We start from the raw sequence: 21091 nt of genomic DNA, 5'->3' as shown, positions 1-21091 counted from the left end.
GGGCAGAGTTTTTAATGGTTAAAACAAAAGAAAAATAAAATGAAATAACTAACAAGTATGGCTGGCAAAACATTGGATTACTTTGTGTTTATTTGATTTCTATGAAATTGATTTTTATGATTTTACTCTATAAAATTTCTGATATCTATCAGAATACAGAATCAGAATTGCAGAAGCCTTCCTCCTTAATGCCCAATTAATTTTCCTCAATTACTTTACTTGGTCTTCTACCATACATGATGTGTATGGGGAAGGGAGAAAATGGGGAAAATGTTATTAATTTGTCACTTATAATGGTATAATTATATACCAGATATCATATCTTGCCTCTAATCTTGGACTAGGCATTTTCAAAATGGAATAATATTGCTGGTTCCAACCCCCCCAACACTATAGTGTATGGAGTTTTAAGCAGCTCTTATTTATGTATTTCCACTTGACCAAGGGGCCATGCTTGAAAAAATTATTACATAAACAGCTCAGAACATAATCACATGTTCCAACAGCTAAATCATATTTAGAGTAGTGTTCTAGCTGTGAGATTTCATATTTGTATTTATTAAACTAATTTCAAAGGAAGAAGCAGGTTGTCATTTAAAAAATAATTGGTATGAGGAGATGGGTTTAAAACTATACTCACCAGTCAGCAATCACACACACACAGAAAAACCATTTTATTTGAATGCTTGTTTTATGGTACACTTGATATTAATGGGTATCGCTCACTTGCTTTTGACTGATTTTTAGAATACTCTTTGTTTTTCTGTTGGCTTCAATAAGTAACCATTAATTTGGGGATCTTAAAATTTTTTTTGGTTATACTTGTTCACAGGTGGCAAACTCTGGTCATATATCAGTAAGTTTCTAAACAGAAGTCCTGAAGAAAGCTTTGACATCGGGGAAGTGAAAAAATCTGCACTTACTAAAGTTCACCTGCAACAGCCAACTTCTAGTCCTCAGGACAGCAGCAGCTTTGAATCCAGAGGAAGTGACGCTGGAACCACACTTCAAACTCTGCCTCTGAAGACCAGTCTTACTCCAAGCTCTCAAGATGACAGCAACCAAGACGAAGACGGCCAGGATAGTTCTCCAAAGTGGCCAGATTCTGGCTCAAGTTCAGAAGAGGAGTGTACCACTAGTTATTTGACTCTGTGCAATGAATATGGGCAAGAAAAGATTGAGCCGGGGTCCTTGACTGAGGAGCCTTTCATGAAGATCGGAGGGAGTGCTGTTGATCCCAGAGTTACCGAAAGCTTCCCAGCGCACCTCGCTGCCGACCGTGGCAGCCCCGGCACCCAGCACGCAGCTCACGCGCTCAAGTTCTTTGCTGGAGATGATGACCTAGAAGCAGACAGTTCTCCAAGAGCGTCCGATTCCCTTAGTAGATCTAAAAACAGCCCCATGGAATTCTTTAGAATCGACAGTAAGGATAGCACTAGTGAACTCCTAGGCCTTGATTTTGGAGAAAAATTGTATAGTCTAAAGTCAGAGCCTTTGAAACCATTTTTCACTCTTCCAGGTGGAGACGGCACTTCCAGGAGTTTCAGTACTAGCGAAAGCAAGGTAGAGTTTATAGCTCAGGACACCATTAGCAGGGGCTCCGATGACTCCGTCCCAGTTATTTCTTTTAAAGATGCTGCTTTTGATGTCATCGGCACTGATGAAGGAAGACCTGATCTCCTTGTAAATCTACCTGGTGAACTGGAGCCCGTCAAGGACGGCGCAGCAATGGGACCCACTCCGTTTACGCAGACTAATATAGGCATAACTGAAAGTAAATTGTTGGAAACCCCCGATGTTTTATGCCTCAGGCTGAGTACTGAACAATGCCAAGCACATGAGGAAAAAGGCACAGAGGAATTGAGTGATCCCTCCAGGCCCAAATCCCATGGGGTAGCGGAGAAACACAGTGTGCAGGGGGGTCTAGGGGTGTTATTTGTAGCAGCCGATGGTCATACTAGTTCAGGAGACGTGTCTTTGTTACACAGCCTGGATCCTAAGTTCCAAGAACGTGGAGCGGTTGAGTCAGCAGAAACTGCAAACACCACCGAAGAGAGCATGTTCCATGTTTCTAACCCCCTCTCAGGTGCTCGTGAATATAATGTAAACACAGACACTTTAAGAACAGAAGAAGTATTGCTGTTTACAGATCAGACTGAGGATTTGGCTAAAGAGGAACTGACTTTATTTCAGAGAGACTCAGAGACCAAGGGAGAGAGTGGATTAGCACTAGAAGGAGACAAGGAAATCCATCAGATTTTTGAGGACCTTGATAAAAAATTAGCACTAAACTCCAGGTTTTACATCCCTGAGGGCTGCATTCAGAGATGGGCAGCTGAAATGGTGGTAGCCCTTGATGCTTTACATAGAGAGGGAATTGTGTGCCGCGATTTGAACCCAAACAACATCTTATTGAATGATAGAGGTCAGGAACTTTTGCAAATGCATTTCTTTTTATTCGCTGTTGCTTCCAATTAACTGAGTAGGCGTTTTATCTTGTAATTAGTATCTTCATTTCCTGTCTAGAGCTTCATTATCAGTGCGGCAAATTCACCCCCAGTAATAGCTTCTAGTACTTAATGATGCCATTATTCTTAATGATACTGTTTTTAGCTACAAAAGGAGTAATTACAGTTCACTTCTGCAGAAAATGGAAGAGAAAAATGTTTTGATTTCTCCTGTCGTTTTGTTTTTAGGACACATTCAGCTAACGTATTTTAGCAGGTGGAGCGAGGTTGAAGATTCCTGTGACAGCGATGCCATGGAGAGAATGTACTGTGCCCCAGGTTAGAGCAGTCCCTTAAAATGTTTCACTTGAAAAAGTAGTTCGGTGTCTCTCTTTTCCTCATACTTGAACTTGAAAATACAAGTTGTATTTTTCACTAACAGTTCACATAGGTGTTGGATTTGGGTATCTCTTGAATCCTTCAAAAAAGGAAATGTGAGGATAAAACCATTATATATTCCAGAGGGTGTGTGTGTGTGTGTGTGTGTGTGTGTGTGTGTGTGCGCGCGAAGTGGGCTTGTACTTCTCTTAGGACAGACAGGTAATTCTGTCTTAAAAATGTCTTAACTTCTCAGTGTTTAGAAGGGCCTTTAAATTCCCTGTGACATGTAGCCGACTAAAGGGGTAAAATTCCCAAGGATAAAAGTGGAAAGAATATGGAATTTTAAAAAATGCGATACTGTGACTTCAGTGATGAGCCAGCCTTGCACGCAGAGCAGATTTTTAGAGTTCTTTCTGTATTTGAGACATTTTAGGAAGCATGTTTTTCTTGCTTGAAAATAGCCCGTTGAGCCAAATATTTGACACAACAGATTTCGCTTGCTCTTACTGTATTGTCTTTATTATTTTTTTAAATTAGAGCTTTATTTTGGGGGGGTGTTAGATCCTCTGTTGATAATTACAGGTCACGTAAGCATATGAGTTGGATTTGAGTTAGTATCTTTCTGTCAGTGCAGATGGGGCTATATTTGAATCCAAAGTTCATTCACCTTTTGCCCAGCTCTCAGCCTCTTTGGATAGTCCAAGTTACTTCACTTGTCACCCCACTGGCTTTCAAAGGAGGTTCAAGCTGATTATGGTGACATGATCTGCTTAGTTGTTGATTAATACGGTATTTAACGCTTCCTAGCTAACCAGTGTATTATTGATGCTAACATTGTTTCCTTGCATAATGGGAAGTGATTATAATTAGGATTGAAAGAGCTATATTGTTTTAAGTTACAACCTTCATTGTTAAGAATTATTCCTGGATTGGGGAGTAGCTAAGTTTTTCAATCTGCAAAGCAAATGTCCCAATGGATTTTTTTTCTTACTGTTATACTCTTTCTTTTCCTCTTTCTTCCCTCAAATTAGGGGTGTTGGATTTTATTTCTTCCTAGGGGCAAGAGAGCATGTCTACATTTTTTTGTTTCTCTCAAGTAGATAATATTATGCTGTTTTTGGAAGCCTTATTAGTATGATTTACTTAATGGGATAACAAAAATAATTTCATAGTGAAATCACTTTATTATGGTTATCTGGTTCTTTTTTTAAATACTCACCCCCTTTTATAATTTGATAAATAATATCTTAGGTGCCAGTGTACATAAATACATATATTAATTGTAATGAATTTGAAGGTTTTAGGACCAAAATTAAACTTGGGAGTTCTTTTGGGTTTATTTATTTATTTTGAGAGAGAGAAAGAGAGAATGAGTGGGATAGGGGCAGAGAGAGAGGGAGAGAGAATTCCAGACAGGCTCTGCGCTGTTAGCCTGACACTCCAGCCTGGGGCTTGAACTCATAAATCATGAGATCATGACCTAAGCAGAGATTAAGAGTCAGACACTTAGCCAGCTGAGCCACCCATGTTCCCCAAATCTGGGAGTTCTCTTAAGTGAAACTATTAAATCCAGAAGTGAAGTGCAGGATAAGCCTCACGTCAAAACCAGATGTTCATGAGGCAGTGTTTAGTGTTTATAACTGACTCCTTATTTCCTATTTTTATTTTCACTTTCTTCTTGAAAACTGTAGGGTTATACTTTGGCATTCTAGCCGATTGTTTCTTCAGTATACGATGTTTACTTTATGTTCACAGCATGTTGACATCCTGAAAATTTTAATATGTGTTTAATAAAACTATACTACACTCCTCAACAAATAGATACTTTTAATTTTGTATACTTTGAACAGTGAATTTAATCCAGATCAGTCCCAATTTTTATTTTTAAGCCTTTCCCCAGAAATCACAATTCTCATAGTTGACCAGCAGGTGGCAGTCTACCATTAATGCATTTTTGCTGTCATCTTCCAGGTTGTCCTTCACTAACATTTGAAAAAGGCTGTCTGAAGAAGGACTTTGTTTTAATTATGTGCATGAAAGAATTGTACTTCCAAGCTTTGTGAGTTGCAAAACTGCTCTAGCCTTATAGCATGCATTGAACAATGTGGAAAGTCTCTTCTATTTTTGGGACCTACTAATTTGTTTTGTCAACAGGAGAAAACAAAATGGCCTTAACTGAAAAGTAGAGCTAGCCTTGTAAGGTAGATGATTGTAAGCCCAGAGTTACAGAACTCTGTTAAGTCTGGGTTCTCCCACACCTTGCTTACAGTGCAAGGGGAATTGGAACCAAAAACTGTAAATTACTGTTTGTTTCAAAAGTGAATAGTAGTGCTACTGATAAAAACTATAAACAGGGCTTCCTCCTCTTTTCACAGGGTGGGAGCAATGCTGATATACTAATATTTCAACGCTTAGAAGTCACAAATCCACTGACACATGGGGACACAGAGTACTTATTTGGTCATTTTTTGATCTACTCTTAGAAACACTAAGGGTTGCAGTAATTCTCTCCCACATCCCCTCTGCCCTTACATTTTCCAACTCTAACCTTAGTATTATTGTCTGCGTAACTCTAAGGTATGCTAAGCAGCTGATGTTTGGTTAGAAAGTAAAGTTGTCATAAGATTATGGTGAGAACGATCCACTTCTGTTTAAACAGCATGCAGCCTCTCCCCCGACCACTCCTCCCTCCTGGGAGTTCTTATCACATATTTGTCCTAAAAACATGATCCACCTGCCCTGTACTTTACAATATCAGCAATGTATCTTTTCATCTTGTGGATGATGTGCCTTTATATTTTGAGAAAAATTTCCAGTAACAGATTCGATTTACATGGACAGAAACTTGAGCACATGCCAAACTAGCAGGGGGGCCATTATTCTGCTCTATAAATAAGTTTAAAAAAGAAAACACACACACACAGAAACCTGTGAATCAACATGTTTTGGTCTAATTGAGGGGAAAAGCAAGATAGATAAATTTTGAAATGCAAATGATCACCTTCTGTTATTTAAGTAGAGTTTCTGCCAACTTTGCCATCTTAGATTTTAAAAAGTCATGGTCGTTTCAGCACTGCATACTACCAAGGATATCTGATATTCACAAGTTTCTACAACGACATCAAGAACTTTTTTAAAAAGTTACCACTTTTTTTATATTAAGGAAAACAAATCCAGTAACACAAAGACAAAAACCAATGAGCTTTCTCTGTCTACATCTGTGAAAAAGCCAGCAAATAAATGGCTGCAGCTGCAGGCCTATCAACGGGGTCTTGAGAATATGAATTCACTGATCAAACCCAGCCCTGTTTTCAAAGTAGAAACCGTTCCTTTTAGGTCCACTCTGTATCCTTAGATTATCTAGGATGATTCTCTAGAAAGGTTGTATTTTAAATAAACATCATTCATGGTAAATGGGTTCCTTTCATACCAAAGAAACACAGGACAGAGTTCAGGAAGAGAGAGAGCAAAGAAATAGACCCCAGAGTGGGAATAGATTTTATGGCATGGCAATATAAACATGGCACAGCCTCGTTTCCATATTGGGAGCCTCTGAGATACTTTAGTAAGAGACCTTTAGAGAGGTTCTTCTATTTTTTGTTGTGAGAGGTTATAGAATAAAAACTGGAGTAAATTGATTATTCTTCTCTAGAGGACTTCTTTGTTGCTACTCTGATTTTATTTCCGTATTTGTGTACCGCACACACAAAGGATTTTATGTGCTTTATCATTGAGACTATTTACCATAGTGTAGAATACATTTTTGTAATAGCATTTTAAGTATAAAGGAAGAATGAAGTGTCAAGAAAGTATTTTTGTACCAGTATTTTTTTAAGTTTTGACTCTCATCATAAAAAAGGCAGCTAGAAAATAGAACCTATAATATTAAGCATATAAAAACACAAAAGACTATATTTGAAAGTTTAATATGCAACCTAAGGCAAGTGAGTAAAATTGTTTATATGTTCGTTATTATGCTGATAGAATCACTTAAGTTTCTCATTCCAGTCTTCACAAGTTGATACGGTACCTATCAGACTGCGTCCTTCACCTTTATTTTCCACTCCACTATGAGCCTTTATAAATGCTTGAAATTTACATTGATATTTCTCGTTGAATACTTTTCAGACTTGAGAATTTGTAGGTGAATATGTGTGTAAATTGAAGAAGTCCAAAATGCTTTTTACTGCCGCCCAGTCTCCACACTCCCAGATGTCAAATGACAGCTTTCCTTCCTCTCTTAGGCGATTTCACACTTGGAAACATCTCACAGCTGACGATGAAAAGTGAAACATAGAAACACTATACTGAAACTATCTGTAAAATTCAGCTTTAGAGCATGACATTTATTTACTACCACCCTTTGCTCTTCTAGCCTGACTTTATCAAATAGGCTATGAATATATTTTTTGAGGGTAGTCTCCCCTGCCCTTTGCATAAATGGGTCTTACATGTCATTTGTTGCTTTTTTAAGCATGGTGCTCTATGTCATAGTTATGTATTTGATAATTAGACCTAGGACTCAGACCATGGATGGTTTAAAATATCATGAGGCCATCATTAAGTTTAAGATTTAGAATATTAAGACAGAATTAAGAATTGCTAAACTTCAATATTTGTTCCACATCAACCGTTAACTCATTACATGACCTTGGGCATGTTATTTAAGACTTTCTAGATTGTAATTTATCACTAGTCAAATAGATTTGTAGAATATAAAAAAGATCACAGGTGTCAAATCATCTAATACCTTTCTTACACAAAATGTAGTCAAAATTCAAGTTTATTTTATTAAGAGAAGACTCCTCCCCCTCCCTCAGCCAAGGCTAAATACTCATTTCTTATCTAATTATTTCTTATCTAAATATCTTGTCTAATAATTATTTCACTTAGAGGATTTTCTTAGTGTAAACCTATACTCATTTATAAGGTATTTGTATAATATATGTGATACAGAAATGAGGGATTAATGGAAAGTAGTATCATTTGGAGGAGAAAAGCCAAGACACGTTTTGAGTAGGGTGAAATTTGATTGCCAAGATTCTCCACAAACAAAATTGTTTAAAGAAGAAAGAACCATTTGGATCTGAGAATGTTTGGGTCCTGGGTAACTTGACCAAGCATGAGTGATCTATTTTAGGAATGTGAAGTTGAGAGAGAAATCAAACAAATATAGGTATACATTTTGAAATAATAATGATATAACAGGAAATATGGTTATATCCCTGGTGTTGGCCTTTAAAACTTTTTTCCCAAAGAAGAAAGAAGACAAAGGCAAGAGGGATCTACAGAAATAATTTTTAAAAGAGTAAAATATTTGTGGTTAATATTTAAACACTATATTTCAAACCCTGACTCTTTTGTTTGATTTACCCTTCAGCAAAACTTCAACAGTAACTCTCTTGTACATAATAGATGTTTTAACATTTTCCTTTAACGATTAGCAAGTTCTTTTAATCCTTTGCTTTTGGTTCTTATTGTCATAAAAATCAAATCTATATCTTCTTTGGGAGAACCAGTAACTTTTCCAGTTTGCTGTAGAATAGTGAAAATTTTACACTGAGCAAAATTCTGATGTACTTCATCTCTGTGTACTGATGAAGTTTATGCCATGAGTATAGTCTTATTAGACTTCAAGTCAACTCAGATCTTACCTTTTCAGGCAGGCCCCGCTTGATGGAAGATTAAAGAGTTGCTTTATACTGGCTTGAAGGTCTTGAACTTGGGATCCGTCCCTGGGTAGGAGGTATCTTGGGTCTCTCACAAGTCCCCTAGTGATGGGCCAGTTACCTTTACCTCTGTGTTAAGGTCACTCCATACTGAAATAGACCCGTTCTGAAATCATATTTCTCATCAGGACAGATTGTGATTTAGCTCTACCAGTGGGAATGAGGCAGAGTAATAGCAAAATGTTCCGTCCCTGTTATTTGGCACCTTAGTGAATAGCACATTAGCTCTTCTCATGAGAAGAAATTCTTCGGCCATTAGAACTAGAGAATTTATAAGAGTCAAAGAACTAATAATATTTTCATGCAGAAGAGGTGAAATAAAAGATCTCTGTACATTTCATAATATTACTTGATATACTAGGGAATAGAGGGGTTACCTCAACCTTTATATTATTGAAAAGAAGTTAACTTTAACCTCTTATTTGCTCCAAACCTTTTTCTTCATTATCTTGGACAGATTGTTTTTTAGAAGAGGAACAAGAAAGTAGATACTTGTGGTTTTAGGTAATAGCAGCATTGTAATTGCTTTCTGATATTCTAAGTTGAGTTTTTGCAACTATTCAGGCACTTGGCCTCACTACTGTATTATTATAAAGAAAGTGAACTATCTTTTATGTCTGATATTTGACACAGAAGAGATAATGCTGAGTCTTAAACATCGTGTACCAGAGCTGTTGGCCAGCTCCTTTGACCAAATCTCAGGTCCTGTACTGTGTAAAGTCTTGTCAATTTGAATCTCCCTGAAGTAATCAGGGCTCACTCCTTCTGAACAATTATTCACAATAGCTTCCTCCAAGTAAATGTTTAAAAATGCTAATATTTTAAAAAATTGATGACAAAGCAACTGGGATTCCTTAAGCCCCTTTAATAGCGCACAAAGCTCTGCCTGCTTAACACAGCAACAGCAGTGGGGGTGGGGGAAACTGCGGCTGTCATTTTCACAATTTTCAGTTAGCCTTTTTCTCATCAATCATCTTTAATGGCTTTGGTTGGGTAACACTGTGACACCCGATGGCTATTCAGAATGGAGTCGTTGTGATATGATCAATGGAAAATGGAGCATGCTGTTGGTTTTTTTTTCCCCCTAGTAGAGATGCAGGGTGAGAAAGTAAGCAAGATTGTATAGAGCTCAGAATTATAATTATAATCAGTCAACCAGAAGTCATATGGTAGTTACCCATTTCTTATTTTATCTAACAAGAAGATGGTAGCATAATGATACCTATAAACTCCCTCGAACAGGTAATTCTTGGCTCTGGACTGCTAATCAAGTTAAGTCCAGGAGTTTTGACCCAACTTACCTAGATAATTGCAGGAAAACTCAGCGCATGGTTGCCAGGTCACCCCCACAGCAAGAAATTAGAGCTGGGTAATGGTAGAAAAGCAGAATTAAGCATTTTATCAAGCCCAGCTGAATTCCGTGAGTGGTATGTGTACTTACGTCCCAGGTCCCCACAGTACAACTGGCACAGAGCTGCAGGTAATTAAAATACCTGAAAAACAACCGGTTAATAACGAGGTGGTGGCAGGAAGCAAGGCTAGAGCCTGGGATGAGCCAAGGAAGCAAGTGTGTGTGCGGTAGGGCAGCACACCTCTCCCGTCACTGTCACCGTCACCGTGGGGCGCTGTGCAGAGCGGAGCCCCAGCTGCTGCAGACTCTTCTCTCTGGAAAGTGCTGGCCTCTGTCACCGGCCTTCTCTGGCTAATATTCTAAAGAATTCGATTCATGTGATACTGACAACTTTTAAGTTGTTCATATACCCTTCTCAACAGATAACAGCATTTGAATAATCAATCGAGTACAATGTTGGAAGACTTAATGGAATGGAGAATGGAGACGTGGGCAGCCAACGTTTTCTAAAATAGGATAAAATATGAAAAAAAGGAGCAAAATGCAGTAATAGGCTACAGCATGCAAATTCCAGGCTCTAGCTAGTCTATGACTGAGAATTAAGATCTGCCTAAGAGACATGAGACCTTAGGCAAGTACCTTTCGTCTGTACAAGTCTGTCATTTAAAACACATGTTCGCTTTCAACAGGTGTGTACCTTCAGACTTTTAAACTTAAATGTCTAAACTTTGATAATTTAGCTTATAGGTGTTAGAGAAACAATTCAAACCTGGAGCTAAAATGAAATTTCATTCTCATGGTTGACATGGCTTTAGTTTTATTCTCAGTTGCAACATTTTGCCTTGTTTGAGGAAACTTTTAAAATATCATCTCTGTACCTACATTAATACCCTCGGGAAAACTAAGTAGTGTTGATGTCCTACAATACACTTAAATTGAATGCACTTGAATTTGGTTTTGATAACACTAAAAAACAATACTAACTGATACTAATTATCTCACCAGACTAGCGGCCAGATACTGTAGCCAGCTTACATTTGTAGCACATTTTGTGTGATTGTGTGCCTGGATTCCTCACATCGAGCAGGAGCATGGGAAACCATGAGTTACCTCCCAGTCCTGTCTCTCTTCCTGCTCCCCGCGTTCTCCCTTGCCACATGCTATCCATGTCAGAACAGACTGTGGCGGTCATTGTACTCTGCAGAGAAGCGTGCTGGAAGGCGTCTGCTCCACCACCCTCTTTAAGTCACCATCATCTCTTGCCTGGACTACTGTAGTCGTCAGCTGACCGACCTCCATTCTCACCCTGCTTTAATCTGTGTTTCATCCAGCAGCCAGGGTGTGCTTTAGATAATGTTCGAAACTTTCTAGCCTACCACATACAGAAGTACAAAAGGACTGGATGGAGATCTCTGTGCTCAATGGGACTTACGGAAAATGAATGGGATGAGGCCTTAAGTAGAAGCTTGGAATGCCTTGAATGGGCAGTGCCACAGAATACAAGGAGGGTCTGTTTATTCAACAGACATTTATTAAGTGCCTCCTGTGTTCCAGGCACTGTGCCTAGGAGCTAGAAATAAGAGGCATAAATGGTATAGTATTGATAGTTAATATTGAACACCCATGTAAAAAAAGCGACTACCTGAACAGAACACGTATATAGTTGGTTAACTAGTGACTAGTTGTATTTACAGAATTGTAATTTACCAAACTAACAAAAGATGTGCTTTGCTGTTTCTCTTCTCACCATTTAGTTCCATATATTGTTGGATTAAAAAAAAAAAAAGCTTTCTTCTGTGTTTCTTTCTCTTTGTTCTTTAGTCATCAGCTGTAGTGGAAGACTAATGCTCAGCCCCTGCATAGAAAATCTTTATACACAGCAAGCGCTGGTGAGAGAAATTGACTAGAATTTTGTAATTCTAGTCCCTTTCAATTAGCAACAGATGCTGCAGGGAAAAACTGTCTGTGTAGGAACACAGTACTAATGTTTCCATGCCCTGGCTCACGTGAAAACTCATTGCAGAAGAAAGATGTTCTTTTCCTTGGTCCAAGTATGTCACTAGTGATAGATCAGATTTTTTTTTTTAAACTTTTCTCTATTCCTATCTAAGGCCATTGTGGCTTAATTTTTATATTGTCTTCTTCACCATAGATCTCTCATTTACTGTAAAACCTAATGTACTTGTGTTTCTTATGTTTCTCTTCTAAAAGTGAGAATTGGAATCCTTAAAGTCAGATATTTAAAACTGATTTTTTTAAAACCCTGTGGCAGTAGAAAACTGTATTTCCCCTTGCCCCCAAAGTATACTTATTACTGATTATCATTTTAATTTATTGCATATCTGTGCCTTTAAAATTGTTCAGTCATTCTGATATTTGGATAAAATGCTATATCATTTATATGACAGATTCTTCCAGCATCTAAATACTTTATTTCCAACAATTGTTGCAATTTTATTGCAACTTATTTGTTGAGTTATATATCTTTTAATAAGAGTTCCACAGTTACTAGAACTTTGAGAATGAAAAGAAATGAGGCTTCTAAGATTCTATTTATTTAAAAAGTATAGTTAAGAAGTGGAAGAAATATTTAAATACTTACTCTGAAAATAAAATAATAAAATAGAATTTCTCTATATGTGAACTTCTAGGAAAATTTACTGTATTTCCTACTGTATCCTGTAAGGAAGATAGCAGTGGTAGAACATATTGCCAGAGGGAGGTTGTGGAATTTTCTGGAGAGTTTTGCAATGGGCCTGGGCAACTGTGCTGTTAGTAAGGGTCAAGGGGAAGGATGACATGACCTGCGTGGGTCTCCCTTGGTGAAAAACCAGGGAACAGAATGAAGTGATGTCATCAGACATCAAATCCATCAAAGAAACTAAATGTAGACTGTCAGACTCCCTTATTTATCAAGCAGTATAGTAGTAACAGACCCTTAAAGAAAAGTAAATTCTGAATTTGGGAAGTTGAGGGTACCAACTTGCTTAAAATGCAAGGTGATTCATCTTTGTGAAGCTTTGTAGAAAGGTTGGTCTTTATTTAAAGCAGGAGTTTGACATGCATTTTCTAGGTTTTTAAAATGTTGACATACATATTTTAGCTTTTTCAAATTCTATACAATTTCCAGCATAGTCTTAGCATTTTCTTTGGTGAGTTTTGAGTCATGTCTTTGGCAAAGGCATGCATGTGGTTTAAACTGTGTAGGCCTAAAAGGCAGGGCCTCTATCTGTACTTAAGTATGCGTCGTGATTTCAGTAATGTTGGGATTGCACAGTCTCTGCAGCGTCTTTCAGTCTTCCTCAGGTCTGAGAATGCATACTTTGCTTCTATTCCTTCACTTCTCATGCAGGTATAGATATTTTATGATTTCTTAAGTCCAAGCTTTCTGGGTTTTTTGCTCCTATATTTTTCAGGATCAAGTTTTATTTTGAGGTCAGATTAACATTATTATTTTTGGCTATAAGAAGGGCGACTTAGGGAATTGACTGATTATCATAAGGACTGTATAACTCTCTGACTATGTTTTAGCAAGCCCTTTCACAATATGGGTTACCAAGGCAGCGATATTTTACTGAAAAATACCTTGTCTTGTTGAAGAGTGTTCTATGAGGTGTTAAACATGAGTAGGACAAAGGTAGGCAAAGCACATTTTATGTTGTGATATCTTTATTGTTTTACTTAAACGTGTTTATTCACTTGTGAAATATGATCGTTCTAATCATTAGTATGAATCAGTGAGATTCTATATTGTGTCAGAATGTGAGAATTGATAGTGCTAAAATGAGAATTCTAGAATTTTACTAAACTGCTCTCACATATTTGATGTCCTTAAAAAATTTTTAGATGGATTGAAATCTAATCTGGAGCCAATTCTGTGTCTCCATTACCTTAAAAGATGAGGATGGTTACATTGAGTGACCCTGATTCAGTTCATTTGTCACCAGGTCTCTAGGGAAAGGGAGTAGTGACCATGGATAGAAAGGAGAAGGAAGTTTGGGGAATGCTAGTCATTTTAGTGTAATCCCATTCTTTGGGCATTTTAGGTTAATGGAAGGAGAAGAAGTTTTGAGAAAGGCTCATGAGTGCTTTTGCAAACACTGTTGGAGATCGTAAAATTACAGGTAGAAAGAATGTTAGCGGTCCCGGCTGCCCTCATTTTCAGAGTTAAGCTCAGTGTGACCTACTCAGGCAGGGTCAAACGGTGGAATGACTACAGCCCTGTCATTACATATCTTTGATTCAAAGACAAAAATCTAGGATTCTTTGATAACACCATCTCCTCTTGAGTTTTTGTGGGAATAATCTGAGAATTGTTTAGTAGGGAATGGTTTATGCCTCCCCTCCAGCACTTGGCTTCATGCCTATAGTAAGGATTGCTGCCCTTGTGAAGAATTAAGATACTATGTTACCATCATGGAAATTGCAAATACAGGGTGTAGTAGCAGGGGAAGGGCATGTGCAGAAACTTCACCCGTTGGTTTTTATAGGAAACATATTTTGGAAATTGACCCAACAATGGAAAACTTATCCTTTAAAATGTTTCTCCCCCACCCCCAGAGATTTAAAAAAAATTCAAGGTAGGCGTATAAAGGGATTTCTAAGCTTCACTGTGTTCTACTTAAAGATAGCCTCACAAATTTATTTGCTATTTCTTTATATTCTCGGCTTTTGGCGTTAGATACATATACCTGACTATTCACCTAGTGTTTGTGGTACATGTAGCTTTGTATATAAATCCGCACTCTTGGTTCAGACTGCAAGTTTTCGTGTAGATTTTGCAAGGAAAGCAGTTTTAGAGCAGTGGTTCTTGACAGCCACACCGTCTCAGGCTTCTTTGTAGCAATGCAGTTTCAGAGTATATCATTACTTTTTAATATAAGAATGATTGGCCCTTGAAGAATGTTAAAAAGGCAGCCAAAACCCTGCATTCTGATTATTAAAAGAAAAAGACAATTCTGTTTGAAAATCCTAAAGAAGAAATTCCACAAGTGCTTACTCCAGTTATTGTAATAAAATAAATCCCCTAGTCATTAAGAAGTTCTTCTTTGTATCTTACCTAAATACAGACCTCTTTGTTGTACTTTAGAGTCATCTGTGAAAATCAAGGTCAGTTGGTCATAATGTCAGTTTCACATTAATTAATGAATCGCTGCTTAATATAAAGTCATTTTGAAGAGCTTCAAACTGCATTGTTAAGGGGATGGATTTAAAACCCGTTTGGTGACTTTATTTCCAGATTTCCATGGGGAAAAAAAAAGCACCTTTTCAAAGTTGTTATCCTTCTTTACTGGCCCAATCAGAATAAAGATGGCATTCAGCCTAGGTGCCTTCATCCTTTCAGAAGCACTTTTTCTTAGACTGAGATCAGTAGTCTCTCTAGGCCTGAGTGTCATCAGCAAGCTTAAACAATTGACAACCAAGGGGAGGGAAGAAAGAGAAAGTAAGCGGGGAGGACAAGAAGCCAGCTGTCAGTGGAAGAAAGGAGAGGGGAAGATCAAGGACAGATGAGAAAGAAATGGGGAGCACAAGAAGTAGACCAAAGTCAGTGCTAGAGGCAAACCAGCAGTGGGGTCGGATCCTGGTCGGTCGATCCCACCTGGACGGACTAGCAGGCCAAGGGAAGAGTGCGACGTGACTGGCTTTAGGACCTGCTTGGGTCTCTTGGTGCTGCCTGTGCTGCCAACTCAGATGGGGGCCCATCAAACACTACGGCAGTCCACATTTGAAGCAGTGTGGTGGTCATTATTTACCTGTGAAGGACTCTGGCAGAAAACTGAGAGGGATTTCAAAGCAGCATAAAACCAATGAACCTAGTTCTTAGACTCCTTAGTTGAGCAAGGCCACAGAAACCAATAAAGGGATACACGTCTGTCTCATGAAGTGCCCCTCAGACTTTTCTACCCGAGTACTTCTGATTGCAGTGGTGATACCAAATGGGTGCCTGGGGGACGAGTGAAATATGATCCTGAAGTTTCTCTGAAGTCTGTCTATCTTGTAAATCCATGCAAATTTTACATTGTGGTCCATGAAAGATCTGTGTTTCCCTTAATAGTAAAACAACATCCCACCCCCTCTCACATACATGAGAACCTTTGATGCTCAGGAAGATGTACCATGCTTATCTGGTAGCTTCGGGGACCACCCAGCGCCCCCTTTTGCCCAGCAGTGGTCCATTTCACCCAGTGCACATTTCCAGCAGTCATATGGGAAACAGGCATTACATGGTAACTTTCCATGGGCGAGGCTATGCTGGCGATGGTGCTTTGGACCTTTCACTGAATAAAAAGGTGCCTTGATAAATTATGTCAGCCATTGATTATGTTACGTAGAATTATCTCTGCAGCCCTCTGCTCAATTCTAGTCGGAACCCTTTATGAGCAGAGGCTTGGGGTGTGGCTCTACCCAGAGCCCCTTAGGGCCTATTGTTAGACCCTATAAAACTACCTCACTAATTTTCACAATTTTTTTTGAGCCGATTTAGTCAGATGTTCCTCTTCCCTGGACACACAAATGCAATGTTCTTGCTCCTCCAAAGTCATCTTAAGAACATACTTAAGTTCTCTGTAAGTTCGTTGGGAAATTTAAAATAATTCACGTAAAATGTTGAGCAGTTCGTACATATGGTAAGTAGTCCATAAATGTTAGCTGCTGTTTTTTTGTTGCAACTGTCATTATTGCAATATGTGCCAGCTGTGAGCAAGGAAAGTGAGACTTGATGGCTGATCAGTCCATTTAGGTCTTGAGCTGTGAACAGATACTGCCCTTATAAAACTAAGAAACATATACTTGCTACTATATGGTTAAAGAACATAGAATAATAAATCCTTGAGCAAAAAGATACTAAAATAATGAAACCATTAACTTTGCTAAACTTGATTTAGTTTCACATGATTGAGCAATGTAGCCAGCTAAGTTATGTGGAGGTATCGCATACAGCATAGTGCCTAGTTCATACTGCTTTTGTATGTTGGGTGAATGAATATGAGAGGTTGAGACCTCATTGTGGCCTGAATGTAGACATGCCTCTTAACGTTATTTAATGGTCAGTGAGAAGCCATTTCAGAATTTTGGACAGGGAAATGATGTCATCCATTGCTTGCTTTAGACCGAAAGGAAATGTGCAAAAAGTTATATGTGATGACTAGACTATGTTTTTGTTGTTGTTGTTGTTGTTGTTGTTGTTGTTGTTTGTATTTACTTTTCTAAAGTTTCTAAGAACTTACACACTTTCTCAAGTTTCTAGAGCACACTTCTGAAGGTGACAGCGCCTCTCTGCCGGGAGGTTGGGAAGGGAGTGGGAACAGTGAATTTGAATCTGGGAAGGGCAGCATAAATACTTTGAATAAGATCTCCCAAGGAGTGTCCTTTAAGAGGATCACTATTTTAGGAAACCCTTGAGTATCAAAATCATAGTTTAGAGCTAAATGTAACTGGCCCTCGGATCTAACCTTCTTCCAACCCTCTGTTCTAGATGAGATCAAGTGAACTCCTCAGGGCCCTTAACCCAGGACTCCTGATTTCTAGTTCATTGCTCTCTCTGGGAATATAATACATTTCTGCTGTGGGGAAGGGACGTGGGCGGACTCTTAGGGAGGACTGGCCTGCATAGCTTCATCTTCCTGCACCAGACGTGAATATTTTCATGTCATCTGTTTAAAACGCACCACTTAGCTAGCTATTCATGCGGGTTCATAAATATAAGGGTGAAAATAAACATCTCCCCACCACGGAGGCAAACCACTAAAATATTTTGTCGTATTTTCTCACCAGTCTTTTTTTCAAATACATACTTCTAAAATTAGAATTCTTTTGTTTTATAGCTTGTTGTTTTTTTAATTTAATATACCTGTTTACTTATATGCTTAAACTTTGCATGAATACATCATTTAAAATGCTTATGTAATAGTATTCCATCATACTGATGTGTGTATGTATGTACATATACATACGCACATATACAAATATATATGCAATGTATAATAATTCAGTCTCTATTGTTAGATAAGTAGTTCTCAGTTTTTCAAATAAGCTGTTATTTCCTAGGTACATATGGCTTCAGGAGGACTAGGAGACTTCTGGTCATTCACACAGTATTTTAAGTAGTTAGATATCTATGTTTTCTTTGTACCACCTGGCCGAGAGCAGCCAGTTGGAGGACAGAGGTTGTGATTTGGCACGGAGCATGTCATGAGATGTAAGCCTGGGCAGGAGCTAGTGTGAAGGGGTGTATGTAGTTCTCCACAGGCCACTTGAATTCCGGAACGAGAGGGTAGGTGCCGGCATATGGAAGAAGATGCTGAATTTCAGTATTTTCATAGGAATGGCTGTTTTTTTATGTTTTTAAATTTTTTAATGTTTATTTTTGAAAGAGAGAAAGACAAAATGTGAGCAGGGGAAGGGCAGAGAGAGAAAGTGAGGGAGACGCAGAATCCAAAGCAGGTGCCAGGTTCTGAGCTGTCAGCATAGAGCCTGATACAAGGCTCGAACTCATGAACTGTGAAATCATGACCTGAGCCAAAGTCAGATGCTCAACCAACTGAGCTACCCAGGCGTCCCTGTTTTCTCTTTCTGGTCCACCTGACCTTTGCTCCAAGACTTAAAGCCAAAGCTATTTTACGAGTTTTGTGCTGCCTCCACCCAGTAGATTTACTGAGTATTGCTTACAAGGCTGGGCACGTGAACATCACTTCAGTTACTTCCAAGTTCCAACCTAACCACTTAAAACTTTTGAACAGCATTTTTATGAGTTGTGGGTTACCCTGCGCATGAATAATAAACATGTTTAGTCGGCCAAATGGAAGTGAAAGGGCAGACACTGACAGGCTTGGTGACTAATTGAATGTCTTTAAAAAAAGGACAGGAAGGCATGAAACATGACTTAAGGGCTACAGGCCTCAGAAACTGGTGAAGTGAGGAGCGTTGCCAAGTTGTGGGGAAACCTGCAAGATCATACCTGAAACCTGTTACATTTTATTAACTCAGGGACAACACAGAGAACATTCTAATTTGTAGATACCCTGAACAGACCCTTACCTTAGCCAGTAGTTTTAGGGCTTAATGCTTTAACCTATTTGTGCATACTTCTAAATATCAACATGGGTAAATTTGCATTTCACATGCTCCTTCTCCAGTTGAAAACAATTGATTATATAGGAGAGGGATGGTACTATAAATCAGGTTTTAGTTCTGCTACTGATTTACTATATGACATTGGACAAGGCATTTCACCTCTCTGGCTTCTAATCTATAATTAAAAGGATAATTACTGGTTTAAATAATTTTTGAAGTTCCTCTGAACCTAGAGTCTTTATTTCTAAAACAAAAAATGACCCCTGAAGTAGAGTTGGCTCTACTTTCTTGAATTTGAAAAATTAAGCAAAATGCTGATCTCATAGATTCATATAACTTTTAAGTGTAGCTTCTTGAAGGTGTCCCTCTATCAACTAAAGAACAAATGTCTCAGTTTAATATATGACTGCATAAAAAAAAAAAAAATGCAACCACAGTAGGTGACCAAAGGGGATAAGTAACTTTCAGGAATTTTGAAAGCCCAGTGGTATTTAGTATATGCTCTCTCAGCATAAAAAGGTCACCTTGCTAATACATGTTAATTTTGAAAGTTGAATTGACCTTTGGAATTTTAATATCAACCTTTTTTGGTGTGTTTAGAGGTTGGAGCAATCACAGAAGAGACGGAAGCCTGTGATTGGTGGAGTTTGGGTGCTGTTCTCTTTGAACTTCTTACTGGCAAGGTGAGCAGTGACCTGGACGTTTCATAAATTTACCCAGATGCTACCTGGATTTCAAATTGAGAACATTTAGCCTTTGCTAATTTAGTTGTTAGATCAGCGACGAAATAGGAAAAGCTTTGAAATAGAAAAGAAAAGGCAGAATAACATGCAAGTTTATCAAGATTCCAGATTTTTTAAAAAACTGGATCGTTATTACATTGACTAAACGATCAGATTCCACTAAGTGAGCGTGCAGACAGATGACTAAATGTTCTTTCTCTTCTTTTTCTATGATTCAGTTTTAACAGTTAAATCTGTAACACTCGTGTTAGGATGTGTTAGAATTCTCTGGATGTTTTAAACATCTTGCTGGAAACCAGGAGGGAATTCTCATTTTAGAAAATTAATGTAGATATAAAAGGTAACATTAGCTTTTTTCTCAATACTGTAAATTTTTCCTATCTGTTCTGGCTTAAGGACAGAAATTATGCTCCCTCTGATCAATAACTTTTAAGTAAGATGTTTGAGGTTAATCGACTTTAATAGAGTGTTGTACACATTGCCTCCTGGGAAGAAAACAGAGGAAATGCGCAGCAGCAGTATTTTTCTAAGTAGCCAGTCCTCTACCTTAAATATGTAGATAATACTGAACTCTTATGATTGTTACCAATCACACACACATATAATTAAATCATAAAGTGCTATAAATATAGAAATCGTTATTATTACCCAGTTCTAAACTTAGAAGGCTTTTAAGAACATTAAGAAATTCAGAGATGCCAACTTCCTTTTTAGTTTCCATGTATAACGTTAGCTTTTCTATTATGAGCTGTTCCCTGTATCACTAAGGGGAAAGGGCTAGAAGCATAAGCTTACGATGTGATTTCGATGACTGCCTTCATTTCAGTTAGTTGTTCTGTAGTCTTGTGGCCCTCGTCCTGAACTGCTTAGGCGACGCTGTGGTGATCACTGCACCCCCAGTGAGGATGCTTGTTAAGCTTTCTGTACCTTGCTGTCCAGGAAGCCTGTGGTAGAACAGAAATGATGCTGTGTGAGATAAGAACTGTACCTGGTTGATTGTTTCAGACTCTGGTTGAGTGCCATCCAGCAGGAATAAATACCCACACCACCTTGAACATGCCAGAATGTGTCTCTGAAGAGGCTCGCTCCCTCATACAGCAGGTGAGTTAATTGACCTATGTTGGCCAAGCATATCAACCGGGTAAATTAGCCGACTCGGTAGCTCCACAACCTTAAAGAAAATCGTTTGGGGCAAGAAAGACTCCTTACTAATGACAAATTCAGAACTAATACTGTGCATGGTTAGGCTGCTGCTATATTTAAGTATTCGTGAGGTCAGAGAGCACTTAAAGCTTATTGGTATTTCAGTCTTTTTTTCAAACATCCAGGCTAATGTTTAGTTAGTTCCATATATTTATGTAGGTATGA

General features: G+C 38.3%; 1 protein-coding gene across 8 annotated transcripts in view; it reads left to right on the top strand.

Moving 5' to 3' along the window:
- The window catches only part of RPS6KC1 (ribosomal protein S6 kinase C1), a 175568-nt gene that overhangs the window by 143312 nt on the left and 11165 nt on the right, over window positions 1-21091 (top strand). For 6 of the 8 annotated variants that reach the window (XM_029935284.1, XM_029935283.1, XM_029935282.1 and 3 more), the window contains 4 exons: window positions 833-2425; window positions 2697-2786; window positions 19581-19663; window positions 20729-20824. In XM_029935284.1, coding sequence (XP_029791144.1) covers window positions 833-2425; window positions 2697-2786; window positions 19581-19663; window positions 20729-20824 — 1862 coding nt within the window. The remainder of the gene's footprint in view (window positions 1-832; window positions 2426-2696; window positions 2787-19580; window positions 19664-20728; window positions 20825-21091) is intronic. The other 2 variants (XM_029935289.1, XM_029935285.1) reach the window with 2 other exon arrangements.

Source organism: Suricata suricatta, chromosome 3 (genome assembly GCF_006229205.1).
Source record: "Suricata suricatta isolate VVHF042 chromosome 3, meerkat_22Aug2017_6uvM2_HiC, whole genome shotgun sequence".
Taxonomy (NCBI): domain Eukaryota; kingdom Metazoa; phylum Chordata; class Mammalia; order Carnivora; family Herpestidae; genus Suricata; species Suricata suricatta.
This window is presented reverse-complemented; position numbering and strand designations above follow the sequence as displayed.